Source organism: Pelecanus crispus, chromosome 8, assembly GCF_030463565.1.
Source record: "Pelecanus crispus isolate bPelCri1 chromosome 8, bPelCri1.pri, whole genome shotgun sequence".
Lineage (NCBI taxonomy): Eukaryota > Metazoa > Chordata > Aves > Pelecaniformes > Pelecanidae > Pelecanus > Pelecanus crispus.
Genome location: NC_134650.1, coordinates 12,284,951 through 12,307,816, shown reverse-complemented (window position 1 = coordinate 12,307,816; position 22,866 = coordinate 12,284,951). Strand labels below are relative to the sequence as shown.

Sequence of the window (22,866 nt, the reverse complement as noted above, 5' to 3'; positions counted from 1 at the left end):
GCACTTTTACCCTTTTTCCATGCCTTTTCCAGGGCTGTGCCTGCTCTCCTTGGTTTTCCTGGGGAAGAGCACTGTAAGAACCTGTGCCGTAGTCACTGTCCTGCAAAATCAGCAGAAGCAAGATGGGCCAGAAGGGGTAGGGGGAGCCTCAAAACCTAGAGACCTGCCAGCTGGCTTCCTCCGGGTCTCTGGAGCATCTCTCAGCTCTGGAGCTGACATTTTCCCATCGCTGCTCTGTGCTTTTCCTCACTGCAACTTTATGGTGTGTAGTGCTACGGAAGAACCGTCAGCCCGTGACCCACAGACTGGATTTCTGCAGACGTGTGCTCTTGTATCTTGCAAACGCAGACTGCCTGCCGTGGTTAGAGCTTGCACTGGGGTTGTTTTCTTTGGAGTAGGTTTTTAGCTGTTCTTCAACTACAGGCTCATGCCTAGTAAAACTGATGAACTAGTATTTGCTGCTGCCGTCTCTGGAGCTGCGTGATGTGGCAGCCAGGCTGGGTGGGATCCATGGGACTGACCCCTCTGCCTTGCTCCTTCCCCACCTTCTCCTCTTTTTTGTGCGTGCCAGAGGGTGCTCCAGGCACCTTGCAATCTTTTTTCCTCCCTCCAGCAAGAGAAAAATAGCAGCTTGTGAGTGCACAGGCATAATGGTGCCAACCCACGGCAGGCGGTGCAGGGTCTGCTCGGGCTGGGGTGATGCTGGTGGCTCTGGGCTGGGCTGGAGGGGATTAGGGTGGCTGCAGGGAGAAGGTCCCCACACTGCCTCCTGCTCACTGAGCAGCCACTGGAGGAGGCACTTTCAGTCAGGAAAAAGGAAATGGGGAACTTCTGGGCTGAAGTTCTGGCTGGGTTTGGTGGGGTCACATGGTTGGGAGCAGATCTGGCCAGAGGCACAGCCCAGGCACGTGCATATGGGAGAAAACACAGCTTGCACTGTTTGTGCCTTGGAGGCTCTCAGTGCTCCCGGGAGCGAGAGATCCTCAGCTTGCGTTCAAAAATGAGAGGAGGGGAAAGCTTCCAATGACTCAAGTATTGCATTGCTTAACAGCAATCAGATGTGCAGCGCTTGCGACTTGTTTTGCTCACCCTTCACCAGTCACAAGCTTTCCCAAGCTCTTCCCCACAGGAGGAACAGGGCCAGAGGCACCTCTCTGCTGTGGCACAACACAGGTGTTTTGCAGGGGAATGGGGATGTGTTGTCATCCTTTATTTTCATGGATTGAGGGAAGAGCAGGAGGCATTTGCGTGCCCAGGGAGGCTGGGGAAGTGGTGCTGCACTGGAAGCTGCAGTGCCTTAGGGCGGGAGTAACTATGTTACTGAGTAGTAACTGAGGCGAGTCCTCCCTCAGCCGCACTCGGGCTTGCTTTGTGGCGGCTGGTAACACCACCACAGTCCCCAGTTATTGCCGAGTCCGGAGTCGTTTTCTTTGTTGTAAACCCTTTAAAATTTTTTTGGAGAAGAAGTTGTAAACAGGGTCCGTTTGTGCTTAGTGTCATCCTGGTTCTCAGATGTCTTGTTTTCATTCTGAAAAGAATATTTGAGAGCTTCTTTTGGTTTTCCTGTTGTCTTTGGGAACGTTGGGGGAGATTTTTATTTCTTATCAAAATGTAGGAAAAATACTTCCTTCCTTCTGCCCCCTCTCCACCAAACCTCAATAATTTTATCCCAGTGTATTTGAGATCCAAGAAAAAAAAAAATGCAAGTATTGCATGTGCAGGGGTGTGGAGGGCTATATTGACAAAAAGGGCTTAGCTTTAGCATTACAGCACTTTAAACAAGCTCATGCCTAGTAGTAGAGGAGTCCACAGCCCTTAGCTAGGAGCAGAGATCTCCTGTAAAAAGCATGTGGAAAAATAAGTGCCAAAGAACAAGCGCTATGAAAACCAGGGAGCCAGGTGGGACACATCCCCAAGGGGTGTTGGGACGCCCGAGTTTGGCCCTGCACGGATTCTCCATAGTGAAGGGGCTCCTGACGTTACATGGCGGAGCAGCAGACAGGAGGGAGCATGGCTTGTGCGTCTGGCTGCTCAGTGGTGCCCATCCTTCTGCCAGGCTGGGCGAAGGCTGCCTGCAGATGCCTCTCGTGGGATGAATGGCTCGGTCTCTCTGGTTGCATAGTTTTCTCTTTGCATGAAATACTTTAAATATTAATTGTGCCAGAGGAGAATGGCTGTTTAGACATCATAGGTGCTCAGGACACTTCCTGGGCAGGTGTCTCCAGTGCTTCCATAAGTGCCTAATTACTTATGCAGAGTGCGATAGCTCCAACAGGAGAGGGCAAGACCCATTTCAAATACCCTGGGGGCCAGGGAGCTCTTCAGATGATGGGAAACAGAGCTCAGATCCATGCCCCGGAGAAAACAAGGGAGAGTTTATATCTCCCTCCCCTTCCTTCCAAAGGAGGGAGTATCTGCGTGGTTGGATGGATGGCTGAGCAGGCTCTTTCTCCTCTTCTGTTCTGTGTAAAGTGCAAAGCCCAGTCCAAATGGTGTTTTCCAGCAAGACCAAGTAAAGGAAAAACGCTGAGGACGTGGATCCTGCCAGGGTATTGGTATTAAGCATCATAGCAACTGCAAGGAAGTTGTGTGCATGTGCTGAAGCACCGCTGCAGGCACCCAGCGAGAGCAAGGGCTGGTTATCGCCTCTCTTTGCTGACTAAACGTTCTAAGTGCAGCTGCATCAGTCAGGAAATTATTTGTTTAATGCTGAAGATCTCATAAAACTTTCATCCCTCAGAGCCTGTGTAGCACAAAGCGTTCCCCAAACTTGACGTATAACTTTATGGCCTTTTGCAGGCAAACATGAGTTGGTGCTGTGAGTCCAAGTCAGCTGTAGTCCAGGAACTGTGTCAGTGCTGAGCTATGCTTGAGCTAATAAGCTTAAAATATGCCTTTTTTGAGGAGCTTCTGAGATCTAGTGACTGAGGTCCATGAGGATGAAACTTAATAGTTGCAGAAATGCAGGTTACATAAATCACCCGTGGTGAGCAAAATGATAGTGATGAGCAATATCAGTGGTGAGAAATGTCTTGAAAATAGTGGAGACGACGCTAAGATCTTGTGCTTCTGGCACTGCTTTGGATGTCCTTCCCTTGGTGCTGCAGGTCACTGTACCCTGGCTGATGGTGCTGTGAATGATGTCTAGGACACTGCTGGTTTGGAGAATGGGCTTCACCTCCTCCTGGGGAGAGTGGCCTTGTGTGTGCAAGTTAATCACTGACTTTAATCACCTCTCTTGCATTTCTTTTTCTAGATGCAAATGCTGGACAAGTTTCCTATGGAAGGAGGGCAGAAGGACCCCAAGCAAAGGATCATTCCCTTTCTGCCAGGTAGGCGAGTGGGCCCCGGCAAAAACCATGCTGGGTTTGGAATGGCAGGAGCTTTTTCCCAGTACATGTGTGAGCATACACATGCTTTAGCTCTTATCTCCTGAACCATCTGAGCAATAGCAAGTTCTTAGCCTGCACTGTGTCCATTAAAACATCTGTATTTGTTAGCAATGAGCCCAGCAAGTGTTAAACCCTTCAGTCATTCTCTCTCCCTCCAGAAGGCATTAGTGGGGGACTTCAGCTAAGCAACCCCGCTTGCGTGGCTTCTGCCAGGAGCAACCCCACAGCAGCCTGCTGGGTTTTGGAAGGTGTCTAGCCAGCACAGCACAGGGCTGAGGGTGGTGTGAGGCTCCCCAGGAACTGCTCCTACGCTGTTTTTCCTGACCCACACAACTCAAAAGGCCATCAAGAAAGAAGGAAATAATTAAATTCCACACGTTAAATCAAGCTGATTGACAGCCTCAGCTTCCTCCCGTGATGTTCAGGACTGGTTGCCTAAAGACAGGGTTTCTGTGGCATGATGTGTGCCCTGCCAGCCCAACATGCATCTGAGCATTTGTGGGCCCAAGGAGCAGATGCAATGGTCCGTGCAAACTTTGTGGTGCGGGGGATTGCTTGTGGCTGCGCTTTGGTGCTGCTGCTACCAGGGAAAAAAAGAACCCTAATGTGCCTTGCAAAAATAGTCAGCCTGAGGGGGCCCTGGGAGTCTTTCATGCACCCATAGCTAATGGCTTTGACCACAGAGTTGTCTTTACCCCCACCGCCAAGTAGCTAATGGGCATATTTAGAAATGTCACAGTACCATAATCACTTCCAGTGGCTGTCAGGTCCATTTAGGGCAGCCCTTTGTGCTGTGCTCTGCCTCCTGGCTTTTCTAGAACACATAAAGGCGCTTAAGTGGGCTTTGCTTTTCACTGACTGGCACGAAGGAAATAATTTACACCCCCTTCTGAGCAAGAGAATCTTGTCTGGGTTTCCCATAGAGGGATTTCTGATTCTGGCTTGTCCTTGCATTGTAACGTCGGCAAAAGCAAAGCACACCTGATATTAATACAGCAGAAAAGCCTTTGCTGTACAAGTACTTCTGCCAGCAAGGAGTGGGGAGGAAAAATGGAAGCCAAATTGGCAAAGGGCGTAACTTGGAAAAATTGGACATACGCTTTGGCCATGCTGCACTTGCAGAAAATTCCCACCAAAATGCTGCTATTTTTGGAAGGCAGCAATCGGGTTCGGGAAGCCTGGTTGGAGCGCTGCTTCTCACAGCACACTCATCAATATTTGTTTCTTCTTCTTGGTGTTGAAATAGTTTCCCTTCTCTAAGAGGCATGTCACTGGGATTTCCGTTGGAGGAAAAAGGGGGTTGAAGTTGCTGGAAAATAAAGTCTGGCTCTTGTGTAAGAAAGCAGTTTTGGGGAGTTAGGATGACCATCCTGTAGAGGAGCTTGTGCATTTGCGTGTGTCCTCTGCAAAGACATTTGCCCTTTTGCTCTGGTCCCCTTTTTGCAACAGGATGAAATAATACTGTTTTCAGAGGTAGTCACACATTGACTTGGAAAACCGCTAGTCCATGCTTCTCCCAGAAATTTTTCTTGAGATTTCATTTCTGCAGTGGCTTGCGATAGCTAAGAAGAGAGAGGGTGTTGATGCCTAACAGCTGGCACCTACAGCTTTACCACTTGTACTTTCAGGTGCCAGCACAGGGCAAGGGGTGGGGTGGTGAGAAGATGTCAGCACAGGATGGTGTCCTAGCTCCAAGCAGGAGGTAGCCACTGGAAGGACAGATAATCTTGCATCTGCCTGTCCTCATGGGGCAGTTTCAGAAGTCCTCTTGCTTCAGGGAAGTTGTGTTGTTAAGAAGTGTGAATCATGTTGCCTTTGCCGCACATCACAGAGCGGTCAGGAGCTGGTGGATTTCTCTGGAGCAGGACGATGAGCCACACCTCCCTAGTGAGATGGCTTGCAAGCTGTGTCTGCTCTGAAAGAGGACTTCACTTTGGGGCAAGGGAAGGCTCTTTTAATAGTTGTTGGCTGTGCTAGAGGATGGTTCCTTTCTGGAGCAGTTCTTGGCCTTCCCAGTTTGGGATGGCAATGGGTTTTGTTACTTACAGCTGAACCCAGACTTCGTCTCTCTCTGCCTAGGGGTGCCATCCAGGTGAGGTCAGTGCAAATAGCCTGGGTCTCTTTCTTTGCAAAACGTGGCTCTAGTATGCTTAGACTTGCTAGGGTTTTGATTATGTTCAGCTTCTGTGAGTACTGTAGTTTGCTCCCAGTCCCATTTTGAGCATCATTTTTAGCATCTGAATTTCATTACCAGTGGAGATTTGGCTCCAGTGGTTTACTGAAAGTACGCTGCTTTCTGGGAAGTCCGTTGTAGAGTAACATTAGACATTGTGGCCACTGCAGTTCTCAAAAATGTCTCCTGCGACCCTGTGCCTCCTGCAGCTCTGGCTTTCTTAGCAAACCCCTAAGTGTCCCAAACTCAGGGTCACCACCATGACCTGAGAAGGTGCCATCTGGGTTTGTCTGGCTGGCTGGTTTCCCAGAATGGTAAGAGAGTTCCATCATTAGTCTGTAGTTACAACATCCAGCCCACAGGAACTCTGTGTGCTTTGTGTTGCTTCGTTTTGTTAGTTTGCTTCAAGGATTTGACTTCTTGGAAATTTCTAGAGACTTTGGGTCTTTTGAACTAGGTCTCTGATGGTATCAGAAAATGCTTTCATAAGTGCAAGTCCTTCAGCCCACTCAGCTCTTTTGAAGTGGAGTCATAAAGCTGGGTCCTCCAAAGCAGGGCAGAGCAATTACAGTTGAGGTCTGGGGCCACGGGTTGTCCCTTCCTGGGTGTTGGCACCATGGTCGTTCTGTAGCACAGCTTGGTGGGGTCCAGTTTGGCCTGGCAGGACATTGCAGTGCTCCTGCACCATGTCTGAAAAGCCTCTGCCGCCATATAGGGAAATTTGAAGTGGACTCTTGGCTACTTTTGCTGGCTTTGAGCCACCGGCACAGCCTGCCCAGCTTCATGTGGTGCTGAGGATGGCCCGTCGAAACAGCTCTGGCAGCACCCAGCCCATGCATGGCATTGACTGCGGTCCCTGGAGCAGAGTCAGGAGCAGCTGGCAAGAGAGAAGAAACCTGTCACTGCCCAGCCTGGGGGGTGTCGTGCTGGGCAGCTCCATCCTCACCTGCAGGAGTCCACACTAAGGGTTACACGCTTGCTGGCTGGGAGATGGTGTGGAGACCCCAGGAAAGAATGAACTAAGAAAACAAATGAGCTCAGTTGGGCCCGCTGTGTAAGGGCTGTGCCAGATCTTTCAGGAAACAACTTTCATAAGGAGAGCAGAGTCTTCCAAACTTCGTACAGCCCGAGTGGCCTGGAGCAGATCCTGGCCAGTCTGCTTCACTGGAAACGTGAGCCTCAGCAAGGAGGGGTTGCCTGACGCTGAGCTAACTTTGGCTGTAAAATTGCTTTTTAGGAAGCTTTAACTACAGACAATAGTGAACTCCCAAGAAGGGAGGAGGAGAAAGGGGGTTCAGTGAGATCGTTTTCAAAAGCAGAATGATGCCTCCTTTCTACTCCCTTCCCAGCCTGCTAACCTGCTTGGCATGGGCATCAATGCTGCCCACATAGTTTGGGGCTTTTCTCCCAGAACAACTGTGGGGATGCTAATAGCTCCCCACAAAGGCCCTGTGAAGGAGGTGGAGGACAACTCATCCCTTTTCCAGCTACAGTACCTAACTTTCCGCAGTCCCATTGCATCTTCATCAGAGCTGGAGATGGGGCAAGGGTCCTAGTTACCATTTTCTGCTCTAGCAAGATGGGCATCTCTGCTGTAGCACTGTTGTGTGGACGATCCCAGGCTAGCTTGCGGACCATAGTCAGCACAGTTGCCTTTTCCATAGGTTTTCAGCTAACCCTGCTGACCTGCAGATAGTATTACCCCTGGCAGAGTGCTGCACTGAAGCAGTTGCTCTGCTTCTGACCTTTGAGCTGTCTTTAAACAAACTACCTTATGTTTTTCTCCATTGCATGCCACTATAGGCCATAGAAGCAGTGGCCTGGGTAACATTTCGCTCCTGCTCCAGCAGGATCTCAAACCATGGGAGTGGAAGGGGCTGTCTTGATAGGGGCACTGTTTAATTTGGCTTCATTTCACAATGTATGGGACTCCATGCTTATGCTATACCCAGGGCAGCCCCAGAGGCACTTTCCTGGTCCCCCTCTTTTTTGCCAGGATATGTGCACGGCGTGGGACTTTGCCAAACAGATGCTAAGAGCAGGGCTCCTGGAAACGCCATCTCCCACGCCTGCTTCCCCATCCTAGGAATAGCCCACGTAGCCGGCTGCTCTGTGGGCTGGGATTAATTATGTGTACATTTGGGGCTGCCTTTTTTTGAAGCGAGTTTGGAACATGTGCCAGGGAAAATCTGGATGTGATTTGAAAGGTGCAGAGAAGTGAATTCTTTCCGAGGCTGTGGGGTGAGGGGGGAGTGGGGGGAGTCCTTCAGGGTAAAGCAAGAGGTACAGACCGTTTTCCGTTCTTGAAATATCTGGCTTGGTTCATGGCTGTGATCGGCAGGGTGATCATTTCAGGTTCTCTGCCCCTCCAACTTGCTGGAGATCCAGTAACAGCCTTTGGCTCAAGAGGAGCCTCAACCATTTTGCTGGTTGAAATGCCTGCCTTGGTTTTTTCAGCTCCTTACTCCTCAGTATAACTTCAGCTCTGCCTGGAGAATTCCCACAGGAGGGAATAATTTGCAGAGCCCTAGCTGTTTGTTTGGAGAGATTAACCCCTCTTGTGGCCTGCCTGCTCTGTCTCATATTGCTGGAGACCTGAATTCCTTATCAGCCCTTTCCCCAAGCTCTCCTCTGACACTTTGCAGTCCTTGATGAATGGCTGAGGCAGCAGGGGCCATGTTGCATCCATCGCTTTGCACCCGCCCCTCCGGAGCTGCTGCAGCACCCTTTACTCTCGGTCAATCGGACAAAGCAAAGCAGCCTTGATAAGCCGCAAAGGGGATTTCTTCCAGTCCTGGGAGAGCAGAAGCTTTCTGGCACCAGAGGAAGGTGGGCAGACAGAGCATCTTCAGTAGAGCTTCTCTGGCTGGCACCAGCTCCACTGCATGGGAGACAGAGCTCATGCTCCCCGGGGATGACTTTCAAGTGGGTGGTGGGCACCAACCTCTTCCTCCTGCCCAGTTGGGTATGAGGCAGCACACTAATGTTATTTCTGCTGTTGAAGCCCTGAGCCCAGTGATGTGGAGCTTAAATGCAGAAGGGCAACCTCTGCTCCAGCGAGTTCATTGCTGGATAGGACGTAAAAGCCAGCAGATTGGCCCTTCTGTGTCCTGGCTGGACTGTATCAGTGGAAGGACCATCACATTGGGGAAAGGAGTGCAGAGATTGTGGCAAAGGAAGATTTTAAGGAGTGATTTGAAGGAAACCATGCCAGTGGTTTACAGGAAAACTCTACCTACAGTGGGACAGTTGGGATAACAGCTATTGTGGGACAGCGCTGGCTGGCATGAGGTTCACAGGGACGCACCGGATGGATTTGCTGCTTATCCGTTATGTTGGATGAACTGCTGCTAATGTGTGGTGGGCCTCTGGGCCACAGTGGGTGGAAATGAGTAGCAGTGGTAGAGAAAGAGGAGTGTCCCCACAAAAGAAGGAAAGAAAGGAGGAGCATGGTTGCGTTGGTGGGACATAGAGCTTTCTAACTGGGCAGCACCACATCCCAGGAGGTTGTGAGCTCTATCCACGGACTGATGGAGTCTTGAAAGAGCATCAAGGGCACTGTGGTTTTCCAGGCTTCCCTCCCAGCAGGGTGAAGAACACTGCTGGCTCCCTGCCGTCAGCGCAGTGCTCAGGGCATTGAAAGGGAGGAAATGGAAGCGCTGGGACAATTTGAGTGCCAGAGTTGAGCGGATGGTGCCAGCAGGTCAAAAGGGGAGGGAGGGAGGAAGGGGTCAGGCAGGGGAAGGGAAAAGCAGGCCTAAGCGCCCATAGCCATGCTGTTTGCAAGGTCTCCCCCCTCTGCCCTGTCACTGCCCAGCTGGGGAGACAAGGCGCTTGCTTCCAACTCAGAAGTCCTTCAGATGTGGCCAGAGGTTGGCTTTATGGTAGGCTGGGATCTTTTTGTTAGGTTTCCCCCTCCCCAGTCCCCCTCTGAGAACCACCCGGTGCCCCCAGTGCTGAAGCGCCTGTCAAAACCACCTTGACAAAACAAGTAAACAAATGCTCGAGTCGGCAAGGGGAGCCGGAGACGTGGCTTCTGCTGCTGTGTTACTCTTGAATTCATCTTTTCTCTGGGTAGGTAAAAGCTTCAATTGCTTGGAAGCAGTCTCTGAAGAGCATAGCTGGCTTTGGCTGCAGCCCAGGCATCAGCTCAGCGCCGTCTACGGCACGGGAAAGGCACGGCGCTTCTCCTTCAGGAGGTTGGAGGGGCCTAGGGAAGAGCAGCAGGGTGAGAATTAGCATTGCTTGCCCTTGGGATATCCTCCCTGAGGTGAATTCTCGGCTGAGGGCTGCCGCTTATGCCCTGCCCCTTTCCTGAGGTGTTCGTGGGGACAGGGGATGGCTGGGGTCTTCTGGACAGCACTACAGCAGAGGTCCTCCACCTGCCCCAGCTGCTTTCATGTTATGTTTTAAAGCTGTCCCTGCTCACTGCAGGGGGATTGGGCTGGATGACCTCTAAAGGTCCCTTCCAACCCAAAGCATTCTGTGATTCTGTGATTCTATGTATAAAGCACCCAGTGATTTCTGGAAAGCACTGCGTAAAAGGCTGGATATTTTTATTATTTTGGGTGGTGAAATTCGATTCTGACCCTGACATCCAGTTGATGTAAATATTTATGGTGGCTTGCTTTTTTCTAAATGAAACTAATCCTTGTTACTCCAAAGCAACCCTACAATAATAAACTGCTCTGCATTGCTTAATTCCCCTCAGCAGCTGGAACCAGCCAATAAGTGTATGAAACATGGTATCAGGTATAGCTGGAGACATGTAGACAGGGAACATCCTCCCACTTTTGCAATGAAGACCAGTCCAGAGAGACTTCATTTGCTTTGATTTTTAAGGAGTTGCATATATTCCAGCTCTCTCCCTTTTGGTTTTATTCCCTCTATCTTTAAAGGATGGGTTGTGTTGGTCAGATTTCTCCAGTCAAAATGCTGATGGAGAATAATAATAATATTGCCAGCTTACCCTTAAAGAGCAGATGCATTCAAAACACCTAACTTCTGCTGGGAAAGGGTGGTAACAAATGTATAGCAAGCAAAGCACACACAATGCTTTGGTGCATCTACAGTTATATTAATGTAATGTACAATAAATATATTCACTGGAAGGACGTGTTGTATATTCTACTGAAGAAAGAACACTTTCTAAATTGTAACTTGTAGACACAGTGTCTTCAGAGCCATTGTCCTTCTTAGAGGCACCACTTTTTCCCTGTAGGTATTAACAGGGAAAGCAGGCAGCATGTCCTGGAATCTGGGTGCTTCTTGCACAGGGAGACTTGCCAGGGCAGCCACTCCATAGTGGTGCCTTATCTCTGTCTTCTTTTTCCAAAATCAACTTACTTGACGCATTCCCAGGTGGTAAATGTTCGGTCTACTCATAGCTTTGCTTCTGTGTATGAAGGACAGTGTATTTTACCGTACTTCCTTGTGCAGCGTCTTTCTTGTGCTAGCAGGGAGCGAGGCTCATTGCTCTGATTGCTCATGCATAACATTATGTATGTAAATAAGAATATCTAATAATCTTTGAGTGCTTGAGTTGTGGCAAGAGTGAGAAGCTGGTAAAGTGGAGCCTGCAGCAGCAGTGACCTTACCAGCCAATGGAAAATGCCACTAATCAGTGAGATGTGCAGAATTGCCTTCCTTCACACGTCTTTCCCTCTGTATTCCTCACACTGACATTGAGGGCAGGAGCACTGCTATGAGGATGTTTGGAGTAAAGTGAGTCGCACCAAAGGATGTTCTTAACAAAAAGTAGAGCTGGTAGTTATTTTTCTCATATTGGAGCAAATTTTGCTGAGTTTGCAGGCATCCAGGAGTCAAGGATCCGAACTGCATCAAGGGTGTCCTTGCTCTTGCTTGATACCACGAAGGCAGCTGAGATTGCTCCCCTTTCCTGTCCCTCTGCATCTCTCACGCTGCGGATTTACTGAGTGAACAGTTCAGCCAACTGGGAAATTTCACCGTGGAAAATCAAACCCCAGAGACCTTCCCCTCTTTTCTGCTGGCATCTTTTTGTGCAGACATTTCTGCATGGCTTGCCTTTGCCTGGAGCTAGGTTACACTATGCCAAAGCCAGGCCAGCGATTGAGCCCTTCTCTGCACTGTACCTGTATGTCAGGCTGCTCATTGGAAGAGGCCAGAACAGCAGTTACCCAACGCAGCCATCAGACTTAACTTCCCTCTTGCCTTGGCCCATCTGCCCATTTCTTTGCCATCTGTTTCCTTTAGGATCTAGAGGAGCTGATCCTGAGGCCTCTCCTCCCCTTCAGCATGAAGGAGTATCTGCTGTGGGCAGAAGGAAGAGAGTCCACCTGGACAATTAGCAGGGCAGTAACCCAGTACCAGGCTGAGAGTCGTTACAAGCTCCTGGAGGCAGCCAAAAAAAGCAGAAAGCAAAAAATGCATAGAACAAGATGTGGGTGATGGGCACCATTGCCTTTGCTGTGTCCCCTGGAGCTATGGCAATGAGGGGTGCAGACGTGAGATGAATAATGTCATGCGTTTCTCTTGCATTATATGGTCTTTGGCCATATGAAAAGCCCCAGTGGGCAGCACTGTTACTCCCATTTTGCAGATATGGTCTAAGGAAAATGTGCCAAGGAAAATGTTGCATCTCATTGACTCAGCAAGTTGCCCATCTTTCCCTTCCAGGAGGGAAGTGGTTTCCTGCTCTCTCTTGCCTTTCAAATCAAGGATTTATATAGCTGTATTTGGCAGCACTGAAGGGTCCACAGTCATGTTAATTAGGCATTTTGATTAAAAAGCAGCTTTTTGTTAGAAAAGAAACGTCCTTGTTGAAAAATACTAGATCTAGAGCAAATCAAGAGAGGAGTTGGATTTCCTGCTGGTTCATATGCTCTGTGCCTGGGCTAATTTAAGATCACTTCAGTTGCTGTGATGTATTTATTCACCAAAACTATATTCTTTTTATTATTATTCACTAGCATCTGTTTGTTAAACATTTAAATATTCCCACACCCAGAACTTATTATTTCAGACATTTATAATGTACCCACCCATCAGTGATTTCATTTTGGCAGACATAAAACAAAACCAGCTATTCCTTACAATTGCCAACAAAATTATTGTGATCCATTCATCTTTTTAAAAATCATCATTCAAATAGAAACCTGTGCAACAAATACACCATGATTGCTGGTGAGAAGGGAAAACTGTTGATCATTTGCTTGTCTGCTGGAAAACAATTGCTATAGGCAAGGAAAGGAGCTCCGATCTGGTTGTCGCTCCCTTTCCCTCCCAGTCTTTCCAGACAACTTCTGTGTTCCCAGGCTATTCACCCTCAAAATCTAAAAGGCAGATTGACTAGAGGGGTATTTTTTCTCACTATATCATAAAGACTGCCAGACTTGGCTCTGGCGGGCTGTGAGAAGGAATGCATTTCAGAGCAGAGCATTTCCCACCATGAATGTCTCAGCCCCTCACTGTCAGCAGGACATAAATGAGAAGCAATCCTTCTGGTATGAGCTGGCCTGACCCTTTGCATTTCACTGGAGAACAAGTATAGAGCTAGTAATGTGATTTCTGTGTGCTCTCTTGGGCAGTCCAGTTTCGAAGGCATTCTCCATTAACTGAGCCTAGCAGGAGGTTTGGCTCCTCTGTGAAGTTCTGATTCATGCTGCTTGCAAGCTGAAGTTGGGTTGGCTTAGTGCATCTCTGCTTAAAAAATGCATTGGCAGGCTGCACAATTTGTGCATGTTCCAGATCTTGGACCAGTCGGGGAGAAGCAGGGGGGTGACCCAGCCGTGGTTTTAAAATTGTGATGTGTGTGGCCATTTTAACAGGTCCTGTTCATGAGTAGCTTGGTAGCATCCAGCCTCTGGTTCCAGCAATGCTGCAGCTTCTGTGAATGCTTGCTGTAGGAGTTGAAGCTAGTTGCGGTGCAGCAAAGGGCTGTGTGACTCCCCAGAGTGCATTTCCCTGTTCTCATGTTGCTTGCAAAGATGGTGTGTTGGTGTTTGGTTTTGAGGGGAGTTTGGCTTCTGAGTTGCCCCATGGTCACCTCTTTGAAGAGTGAAGGGGTTTCATTGACAGACACATCAGTTGCTCTCCGTGGGTTTGGTGGTGGGATTGGAAGCCCAAGTAGGGACAAAAAGACACAAGACTTTCCTGTCGTATGGGAGATGTCAGAAGGAACTTGAGGGAACTTCATTACCACCCACCCCAACCCCCCAAAACACGATTTTCCAGGTGATCATATTGCAAAGCAGTGCCAGTTCCTGGTGCTTTGGGAAGTGAGGGTCTGAAATCCTAGCAGTACCAGTCCTTTTGATCACTGAGTCTCTATGTGTATCTGTTTCACTGTCTGCTAATGGCTTTTGTCTCGTTAAATGCCGGAGAAGCTGTTCTCTGTAAAGGCAGCTTGAAGCATTTAGGACTCATTAGACTTCAAAGGAAAGAGGCCTGTACCACAAGCCAGAGGGGAAGGAAATGGAGTGGCAAGAGGATCCCATTAATGGAGAACACAAATAAGCCCCAGACAGGAAGGAAAATCCTATAGGTCTGACTCAGAGCTGTAGTCCCAACACTGTGGCTTCAAGGACCAGTTTGACACAGGAGTTGCACAGAGAGAAACCCTCTGGCTTGGCTTCTGCCCACACTAGACTCAGATGCCCTGAGCAAGCCTGGAGCCTGCAACAAGGGTCCCACCTGCACCAGCAGTCACGGGGACATCCGCTTCTCTGGCGAGTGCTGGCATTTGCCAGTGGACTTCTACACCTAGGACTCACATGCCAGCAGACTAAGGTATCAGGCATGTGCTTTGGCAGGGGCTGCTCCTCTGTCATCGCCACGTTGGTGAGAGAAGATGGGATGCAGTTTGCTGGTAATTGTTTCCTCTTTTCTCTCCTTGAACATGCTTGCCACTTTAAATGTGCTTTATTTCTGGGCGTTGTGCTGACCTGCTCTTCTCTCTCCATCTCTCCTGTTTCAGGGAAGATCCTCTTCCGCCGGAGTCACATCCGCGATGTTGCAGTCAAGCGCCTGATACCTATTGACGAATACTGCAAGGTAAGGGGAGGTTTCTAGCATGAACTAAAGATGAAACCACATATTAGATGAAGCTCCACACCAGCTTGCACCCTGCTACTGTGCTTTCCCTTTCTCTTCTCCTTTCTCAAGCTGCAAACCAGAACCAGCTTTCCAGATGGGCTGGAAAGGACCTGGCTGCCTGGCCGTGTCCTGTCTAGTAGGCAGTTTGGAGTGAAATGGTTGTGTGCAGTACTAGGCTTGAAGGACTCAATTTCTCAGGGAGCCTTTCCTTTCCCATCTGTTGGGAACAAACCTGCTGTTTTACGTAGAAGACAGCACTTTCTTGGTGGGATGGTCCCAAACTGGCACATAAACTCCTCTTACTGGTTATGTAAAACTGTTATTTGCACAGGAGTAAGATGACTTGTACCTGCAGAAAATTATTGGAAGCCAACAGAGATAAGGCTGAGATTACTTGCCCCATACTCTTGAAGATTATAAGACTGTACTCAAGTATAAGGCAAATTATGATGTTAGGGCATTTTTCAAGGGACACACACACACACAAAATACTAAAGTCCACAAAAAAATATTTTCACACAAATAAAGTATGCCACATCTCGTCATGTCAAAGAAGTGCGCTAGTACTTGCAACAGCCATGAAATGGTCTGGAGGTAGGACTGGTACCTCCAAAATCCAGTCTGAATGCTGTTGAAAACATATACAAAGACCACAAAACCCAAGGGAAAAGGTGGGGAAGTGGTGAAATATCCATCACATTCCTTAGGTGTGGGAGGTGTAGCAGCGACTGTGGCCTAGGACTTTGCATGGTGGGAGAGACTGAGGGTTTTGGGACTCAGTCAGACCTATGGAAAAGATGTCGTGGCTGGAATAACAAATAAAAGGATAAAGGTGAATTGGTAAATGCATCTTGACAGCTCTGCAGTGGGATTGCGGGTGAAAACCACTGTGGGCTAGGATAGCAGATGAGAGCAGAGTGATGGAGATGTAGTGCAAGGTGTGCTTGGACCCGTGTACTCCATACAGCGTGGGGGAAGCTGATGGTGCAAGTAACTGCTTGGCTCCAGCTGGGCATGATCAGCCCCTTGTCTTCCGAGTCACTAAAATGTGCCAGCTACATACAGACACACACAACCGTAAATGTAATTTTTGGGAAGAAAAAGTCTCTAAGTGATAAGATGCTGCAGCTGTCTCTTTCAGAATGATGCCATTAATGGCATAAAATATAATGAATCCATTTGACTTAACAACTGGAACATAATGGCTGATGTTATATGACCCACTTAGAGAGATGCTCTCTCCTCCTCCCGTTAATGCATTACTGAGTAATAACACTGTGCCTGGCCTTCCAATTGCTGCTACTTAACCGTAAAGCTGCTGAGCTGAAGGTGGGTGTGGGACCGAATGCTGCAGAGATGTGGAATGAGCAAGGAGTCAGTGGGAGCAGAGAGATGTCCCTCCTGGGCATGTCGTGCTGCAGCTTGCAGCCGCAGGGTCCCAGCACACTCTTACTGCTGTGTTTATCGTTGGAGGTGGACGTTGCACATGCTTGGAGGGCAGTGGTGCGGAACAGAAACACCAAATATCTCCTCCAGCTTGTCCCTGCTGAGTGAGAATTGAAGGTTAGGTGAATATGTCGTGAACAAGTTCCCACAGAAAACTGTGTAAGAAGGTTTTTGCTTTCTTGCCATCTCCTGTGAGAGAAGTAGGGTGTTTTCATTCTCTGGGAGAGCCCTGGAAAGAAGGTGGGTGAGATTTCGGGTGGAAGTAGGTGAGAGGAGCAAGGGAGGGAACCACTGCTTTTGCAAGGCAGTGCTCTTGCTGAAGGGCTCTGTTCCAGGTCTCACCGTACTGAAAAATGTGGCAATTTAAGGTAAGGTGCAAGAAAAGCAGCAAAAGAATCAGAGCAACTGGTAAGGGGCAACCAGTTGCCAAATGAGACTTCAAACGACCATAAGAATGACAAGGAGGGGGAGCAGACGCCTGAAATTTCTTCTCATTTTCCCAGTTTATTCTCTTTGTGTTCTGCATCTGTTGGTCTTTCCCCTGGTATCGGAACTGTCTTCCTCCTGTCTAAGGGATTTTGAGAAAGTGTTAGTTGGAGGGTTGATGAAGGAGTTGCAATGCTGTGATGCTCTACCCCAACGAGACAGGGTGGACCACTAAAAAAATAGTTGCTAGAGAATAATCCTTTCTTACTCCCTGGAAAATGGATTTAAATGCAATAAGGCTTGTCTGTCTTTGGTAAATGACCTTTCTCCTCAGGCTTGCAGGCAGCAGGGTGGGTAAGGTGACTTGCTGTGGTTCCAACACCATGGGCTGAAGCTGTGTTCTGAAGGCCCTCTCCAGTTCACTCCTTTGGATGGCAGAGCCAGAGGTCGGACAGATGTCATACTATTTGTGCCACCATTTTTTATTTGGTGGCCATAGCTGCTGTAGACTATGGCCAGCTAGACTGCAGTGTGGCCTGCTTGACTTTGGCCACTGCTGTGCCAGCTGCCTCAGCTCTAGGTGGGCTTCCTTCAAGATGTCCTGAGAAATTAGCTGTGGGTCTCACCTTTCATCCTTCCAGCACAGGGTGTTTTCTGTGATCATCCCCTGCTATCACGGAGCCTTCTCCAGGCCACAAAATCAGAGTGATTTTGGCATGGGGGAACTTGTGTAGATCATGGTATGCCTGGAACTGGGGAGTGGTACCCACATAGGAATGGCATCCATGCAAAACTTGGTCTTTGAATAGCCCTTCCCTGGACCCAAAAGCCATGGAGTGAGTAGTTCTCTCTTTCCTGTCTCTCACATGATCTTGATCACAGCTGGCCTGTGATTAGTGGTCTGACTGTCTGCTGTGCTGGCAGTGAATGTGTGCTGAATGGCTGGAAGGGCTTTTGGGGGCCAGCAATTAGGTCAATATGGAGCTACATCTGATCTGTGTGGTAACCCCAGGGCTTTGCAGATGTGGCTTTGTCTCTGGTACAGAAATGAGTGGAGGTTCGGTTCGCCCACACTGCTGTCATGAGACTGCTGTGACAGCAAATGGAGGGGAGAGGGAATTATATGGAAAATTGGTTAAACATCTGCTCCAGGTCAGGCTGCAGCACTGCTCCCTGATTTCAGATTGTCCCTTTTTCAATTGCATGGGTTTTTTTTTTAACTTTTTGCAGTCACCATTGTCTGTGACTCCGTTCCCTCCCAGGAGCAGAGAGCAGGGCAGGGCTCTCTGCCAGGCAGCTACCCATCCTGCCTTCCCTGCCCAGCCCTCGCTGCAGCCCACGTTGGAAAGGACCTACAAGAGCTCTGGCCCAAGGCGGATGTTGCTGTCCCAGACTCTGCCCCCAGCTCCCACAGACATCCACACTCTCACCCTGCAAATCCCACTGTTGAAGCCTGTCTTTTTGCAACAGGCTTCCTCGAAGGGAAAGGAGAAAAGCAGAGGCAGCTTATAGCTTCTGCCATTCGACAGCATGCATAGCAGCCTTCCAGTCCTTGCCCTGATGAGCTGGTGTCCCTGCTTTTGCCTCCTGTTGCTTCTCTCCCGGCCTCTTCCCGAGCTGCCGTTGCCCAGCGGAGCATTTTTGGGATGTGCTGATCAGGGCTGACGGCACTGAGAGTCTGCCACGTGTAAACTGCCCAGCCTGTCGCAAGGATGACGGTCTATGCCCACAGCATGGCTGGGAAACTGAGCCCTGCTGTGGCCAGGAGGCTGGATGCTGGGATGGACATCCCCGTGGCTCTTACCTTGCGAGGTCACATCTGTCCAAAAGGCTGGAGCTGGGCTAAGCATGGCCTGGGCAGTCTCTGCTTATTCTCCTTTAATCTTCAGCTGCAGCTGGGGTGGTGTCGTGTGTGTAACTGGGGGCTGTCTGGGTCTTGCTCCACTCCTGTGTGTGTTCGCAGTAGCTCTCCCCAGCCTGGCTCTGTGCTCCTGTGTGCTGGGAACCACATGGGTGCTGAGCCAGTCCCCTGCGCTCTGAGGGCCTGTCCTCACTCAGATCCTTGCTCAGTGTTGATGTTTCCCATCACTGGTGTCTCTGTTTCGTCCGCAGGCTCTGATCCAGCTGCCTCCCTACATCTCCCAGTGCGAGGAGGTTCTCCAGTTCTTTGAGACACGACCTGACGACTTGACGCCCCCCAAAGAGTAAGTTGGTTGGGTGGCTGCTGCCGTTGGGATGGTGATGAAACACAAACTGCCTTGAACGTGCTGGTATCTGTAAGAGTCTGAAGTTCATCAGTGGCTCCCCCTGCAAGTCACAGATCTGGGATTTGGAGGTATTCCTGGAGGGAATGGGGGCTGTGCAGCTTGAGGTGGACAAGCCAACTCCTGGCATAGCTTTCTCCAGCGGGGAAGTGGAAACATTTCTCTGGGACCCCATAAAGTGTTGGTCTCCTCCCAAGCCACTTTCTACTCACAGATGCTGGTTTCAGAAACACGGCCAGTCTGAAAAGCCTCATTTCACATGGTTACTAACGACTTCTGCCTTGTTTGAAAGGCTCTTTCCCTTAGCCGTGTCCATGAGCCCCATCCGTAACAACGCTCCAGAGTCTTTCCATGCAAAACAAGGAATGTTTGCAAGGAATTTTGCGTGCCTTACGCAATTCTGTGTGGTTATAAGTCTTGTGACTATGAGCTACTTTGGCCAGGAGCCACTCATCTCTTACTAATCACAAGCAGCATAAATCTGAGCAGCCGCCTCCATCTCCTGCTATGCTGCTCTCTCTTTTTATGCTGCATGTGACATGATGCGCAGCTCTACCAAAGGTTGAGCAATGGAGGAGGCTTGATTAATTATGAGAGGAAAGGCAGTAAATTGATTTGACTTCATTCTGTATTGGAAGGGTGTGGAGGTAGATGAAGGGATTTTGTTTTTCTCCTCTGAGCAGCAACACTGAGTCTTTCAGGTCTCCAGCTAAGTATTATGCTTCTGTGGACTATATATTCTCCCTGGGTTTTTGATTTTTTTCATTCCCTCTCTTAATTCCCCCTTCCCCCCATTCCTGCTTTGCTCCTTTGGCTCCTGTCTCTATTTGCTTGGCCTGTCATCATTCCTCCTGCAGCTCATGGTCACTTGATGAGATTGGTCTGAGGGCCCCGCAGCCCATTAACTAATTGCTTGCTGTTGGCTGGCTCTCTCATCCGTCTTGCCCAGCTATTGCTCACCACTTAACCTGCCACGCCGGCAGCCATCCCCCAGTGAAGGCAGCAGCTCAGGGGCAAGCAAGAGACACAAGGAAAAGACAAGCTTGCAAAGACATTGGGTGGGGGTTTATCCCAGGGGTTAACAGCCCCTGGGGCTGTTTTGGGACGTGGGGGGCTTCCTGTGCATGAGTCTTGGAGCCCTTCATGAGAGGGTGGTGAGCTGCATTGCAAAGGAAGTCACTTATTGAGCCCGTCTGTAGCTGAGGCACTGTCACACATGGTAGATTGAAGGGCAGCTTCAGTCTTGCATCCAGTTTCTTCATTTTTATTTTGTTTTGTAGGCTGAGCCAGAAATCAGGCGGAGTGGGGACTGTGGCCAGAATAAGGAGCAGATTCAGATGTGGAGACCTTTGGGTGCTGAGCGTCAGCCCCAGAGTGGTACAGCTTTTCTGTGTTTGAAGCTGTAGCTCCTGCCTGTCCAGCCAAGCAGTGATCAGTGCCATGTCCCTTGTTGTCTCCCTGGTTTGGGTCCAACAGACAAGGGGAGTGGAGGTGCCAGCCCAAAGTCTAGTCCCAAGCATATGCTTGTGTTGTGGGGTCCATCCTCAGGTACATCCCGCAGTGTCCTGCAGGACTGCTGAACAGCTCCTGGGTGCAAAATTACACTCACTGAAAAATTGCCATGTGTTTGTGAGAGTTTGGCCATTGCAGTGCTGGATGGGCGCAGGTGACGCACCACTGAATCTGTCAGTCATGCTCCGTCCTGCTGCGTGCTCCTCTCCAGGGAGGAGAGGTGAGCTTGCAGCATGCAGAAGGACTTAGCAGGTGACTCTTGTCCATTTGCCTCCAGCAGCAAAATGCTACAGCATCTCAAGGACATCTCTGTTGTGTTTCCTATCCCAGCCTGAATGCCAGAGGGGTATTTATTAGCTACAATTCAAAATGCTAATTAATAAAAGTCCTTGACTCTCTCCTCTGGAGACATTGGTGGGAGCCCTTTCCCGAGCCCCGAGTGCTGGCAGGCTGCCAGCTTACCAATAACGAGATGAGAGCTGTGATAGACGGCTGGGCTGGATCAGACGTGATGGTGTGTCTGGGGTTTGGCCGGATGTCATCATTCATCCAGCAGATAAATACTTTTCTCCGGGAACTTGAAAGGGAGCCAGGCCATGAATGGAGTGAAAAAAAAAAACAGGCAGCTTTTTGTGCTGGGTGGCTGAAAGGCAGGAATGAGGGAGGGAAAAAGAACTGGTCAGCATGCTTGGTGCCAAGCCAAGCAGCCGCTCTCGCAGCACCATGGCTGGGACCCTTCCTGCTCCCTGCCCCTCACCTCGGCTTCCCCAGCTGACACCTCAGGTCGCAGCTCACCCATGGGAGTGGCGGCTGGTGGCAGTGAAGGGGATGTGCCTTTGGGTGCTGTTGGATGCACCCTCTGCTTGATTTTTTTCTGGGGCACAGATCCACCTAACTCTCATCACCCCAAAATGTGAAACCACTTTCAGGGGCCACAGTTGACTGCAGTCTGTGGAGCTCTGAGTTTAACTGCAAAGGATGAACTTAGTCCTTGGATCTGGCAGTGTTTGAGAATGGAAAGAGGAGGTTGGACAGCCCATGCATCTATCCCTGGGCCCCTGTGGTGTCTGCTTTCCCCAGCGCTGGTGCTCTTCCTGGGCTGAGCCAGGACTTGCCTTCTGCTTTCCTGCAGCGCAGGTCCCTTCAGTGCCCCTTGGCCAGTGTTGGGAGCACCAACGAAAACAGGTTGCTGCTGGCTACCAGGCCTGCAGCCCGAGTTTCTCAGCCCTTCTCCATCTTTCGTCTGCTCTACAAGCCCCAGCCCTGCCGCTGGCATGCACAAATGGAGATCAAGTGGATGAGGACTGAGCGGAGAGGGAAAGAGTCAAAAGCTGACTTTCTGCGTCCTTTTTCCCCCATCGCTTCCAGTTGGGCAGTAGATCACAGCTGAAAGTGGAGCCGAGTCATGAGTCTCCAGCACTCGGGGGGTGGAAGAGGGAGGTGAAGCCCTTTGTCCATCTCCTCCGTGCGCACCTGCCAACTTTCCAGTGTCCTCCTGCCCAGAGGGACCACTTCAAACAAGAGAGCAGATTGAGGTTGTGGAGTTTCCACTGGCAGTGACGATTGGTGGCTTTCGTGACGTGGATCCCTGTCCAGCAAGCTCTGGACTGGGATAACTCAACTGCTTCCACCTTGGAGGGCTGCCTGGTGGTGGGTCGGAGTGGGGCTGTAATCTGGAAGGGTTGGTTACATTTGGGAAGCGGTGACTCCACAGAGCAGTGGTGGGAGGCGGAGGGAGAAGAGAAATGGTTATGGAAAGAGAAATCCTCTGGAAACTTAGCAATCTGTGGGGATGTGGGATTTTTCTCCCTGGTGTTGGATGGAAGCCCTATGAAAACCGTAGTTTCAAAGGAGAGAAATCATCAAATTCCTGCTCCCCGCGTATCTCAGCAGGTCTGACCAGCAGCAGGATGCTTGGGTGTTGAGGTGGGAAGTTGCTGTGTGCACCCCCCTTACCTCCCATCCATCCTTTTTCAATTTAAAGCTGTTTTTAGCCACAACAGATAGTTTCTGGAATAAGGCTGGGGAACTCTGAACAGCTGGGCACAAAGCCACTGCTGAGTCAAGGCTTTCAGCTGCTAACTCGCCTTGCCAGCTGAATTTCGGCTCTGTGACATGCGGGAGCCCAGGTTAACTCCATAGTGAAGCAAGATCCTAAGTGGTTATTTAATAACTGTCCACAATGTACAAGCAGGGTGTGCCGGGGAAGGAACCGTCATCGTGCTGCTTCCCAGGGGCTGCGGAGCTGCTGTCCTCTGTCCAGGAGGTACCCCTAGCCATGAGAAGCCTCCTTCATTGAAAGCATCTTTCATTGTTTTCTTTTTGGTAGCTGAGCGTCCAATCATATATAAGACACTTAAAGTTGTTGTTTTGAACCTTTTAGCTTATGAACCCAGTTTTGGGGTTTTTTTCCAGTGGGGGCACAGGTACCTGTAGAGCAAATTTACTTTTTCTTAACATGCTTAAAAGACATCCTTAAGCACCCTGCTTCGCTCCCTCTGGGGGCTGTGGATTCACAGTTTGAAAGCTACGGGCTTCAGGAAGTTCGGAAGTTCTGATGCCCTCTCTGCAAAGGGAG

At 49.8% G+C, this 22,866-nt stretch overlaps 1 protein-coding gene across 1 annotated transcript in view; it reads left to right on the top strand.

Annotated features, from left to right (window-relative positions):
* The window catches only part of SH3PXD2B (SH3 and PX domains 2B), a 76,157-nt gene that overhangs the window by 30,751 nt on the left and 22,540 nt on the right, over positions 1 to 22,866 (top strand). Inside the window, exons 3-5 of the mRNA XM_075714894.1 lie at positions 3,257 to 3,332; positions 14,522 to 14,598; positions 18,625 to 18,716. Coding sequence (XP_075571009.1) covers positions 3,257 to 3,332; positions 14,522 to 14,598; positions 18,625 to 18,716 — 245 coding nt within the window. The remainder of the gene's footprint in view (positions 1 to 3,256; positions 3,333 to 14,521; positions 14,599 to 18,624; positions 18,717 to 22,866) is intronic.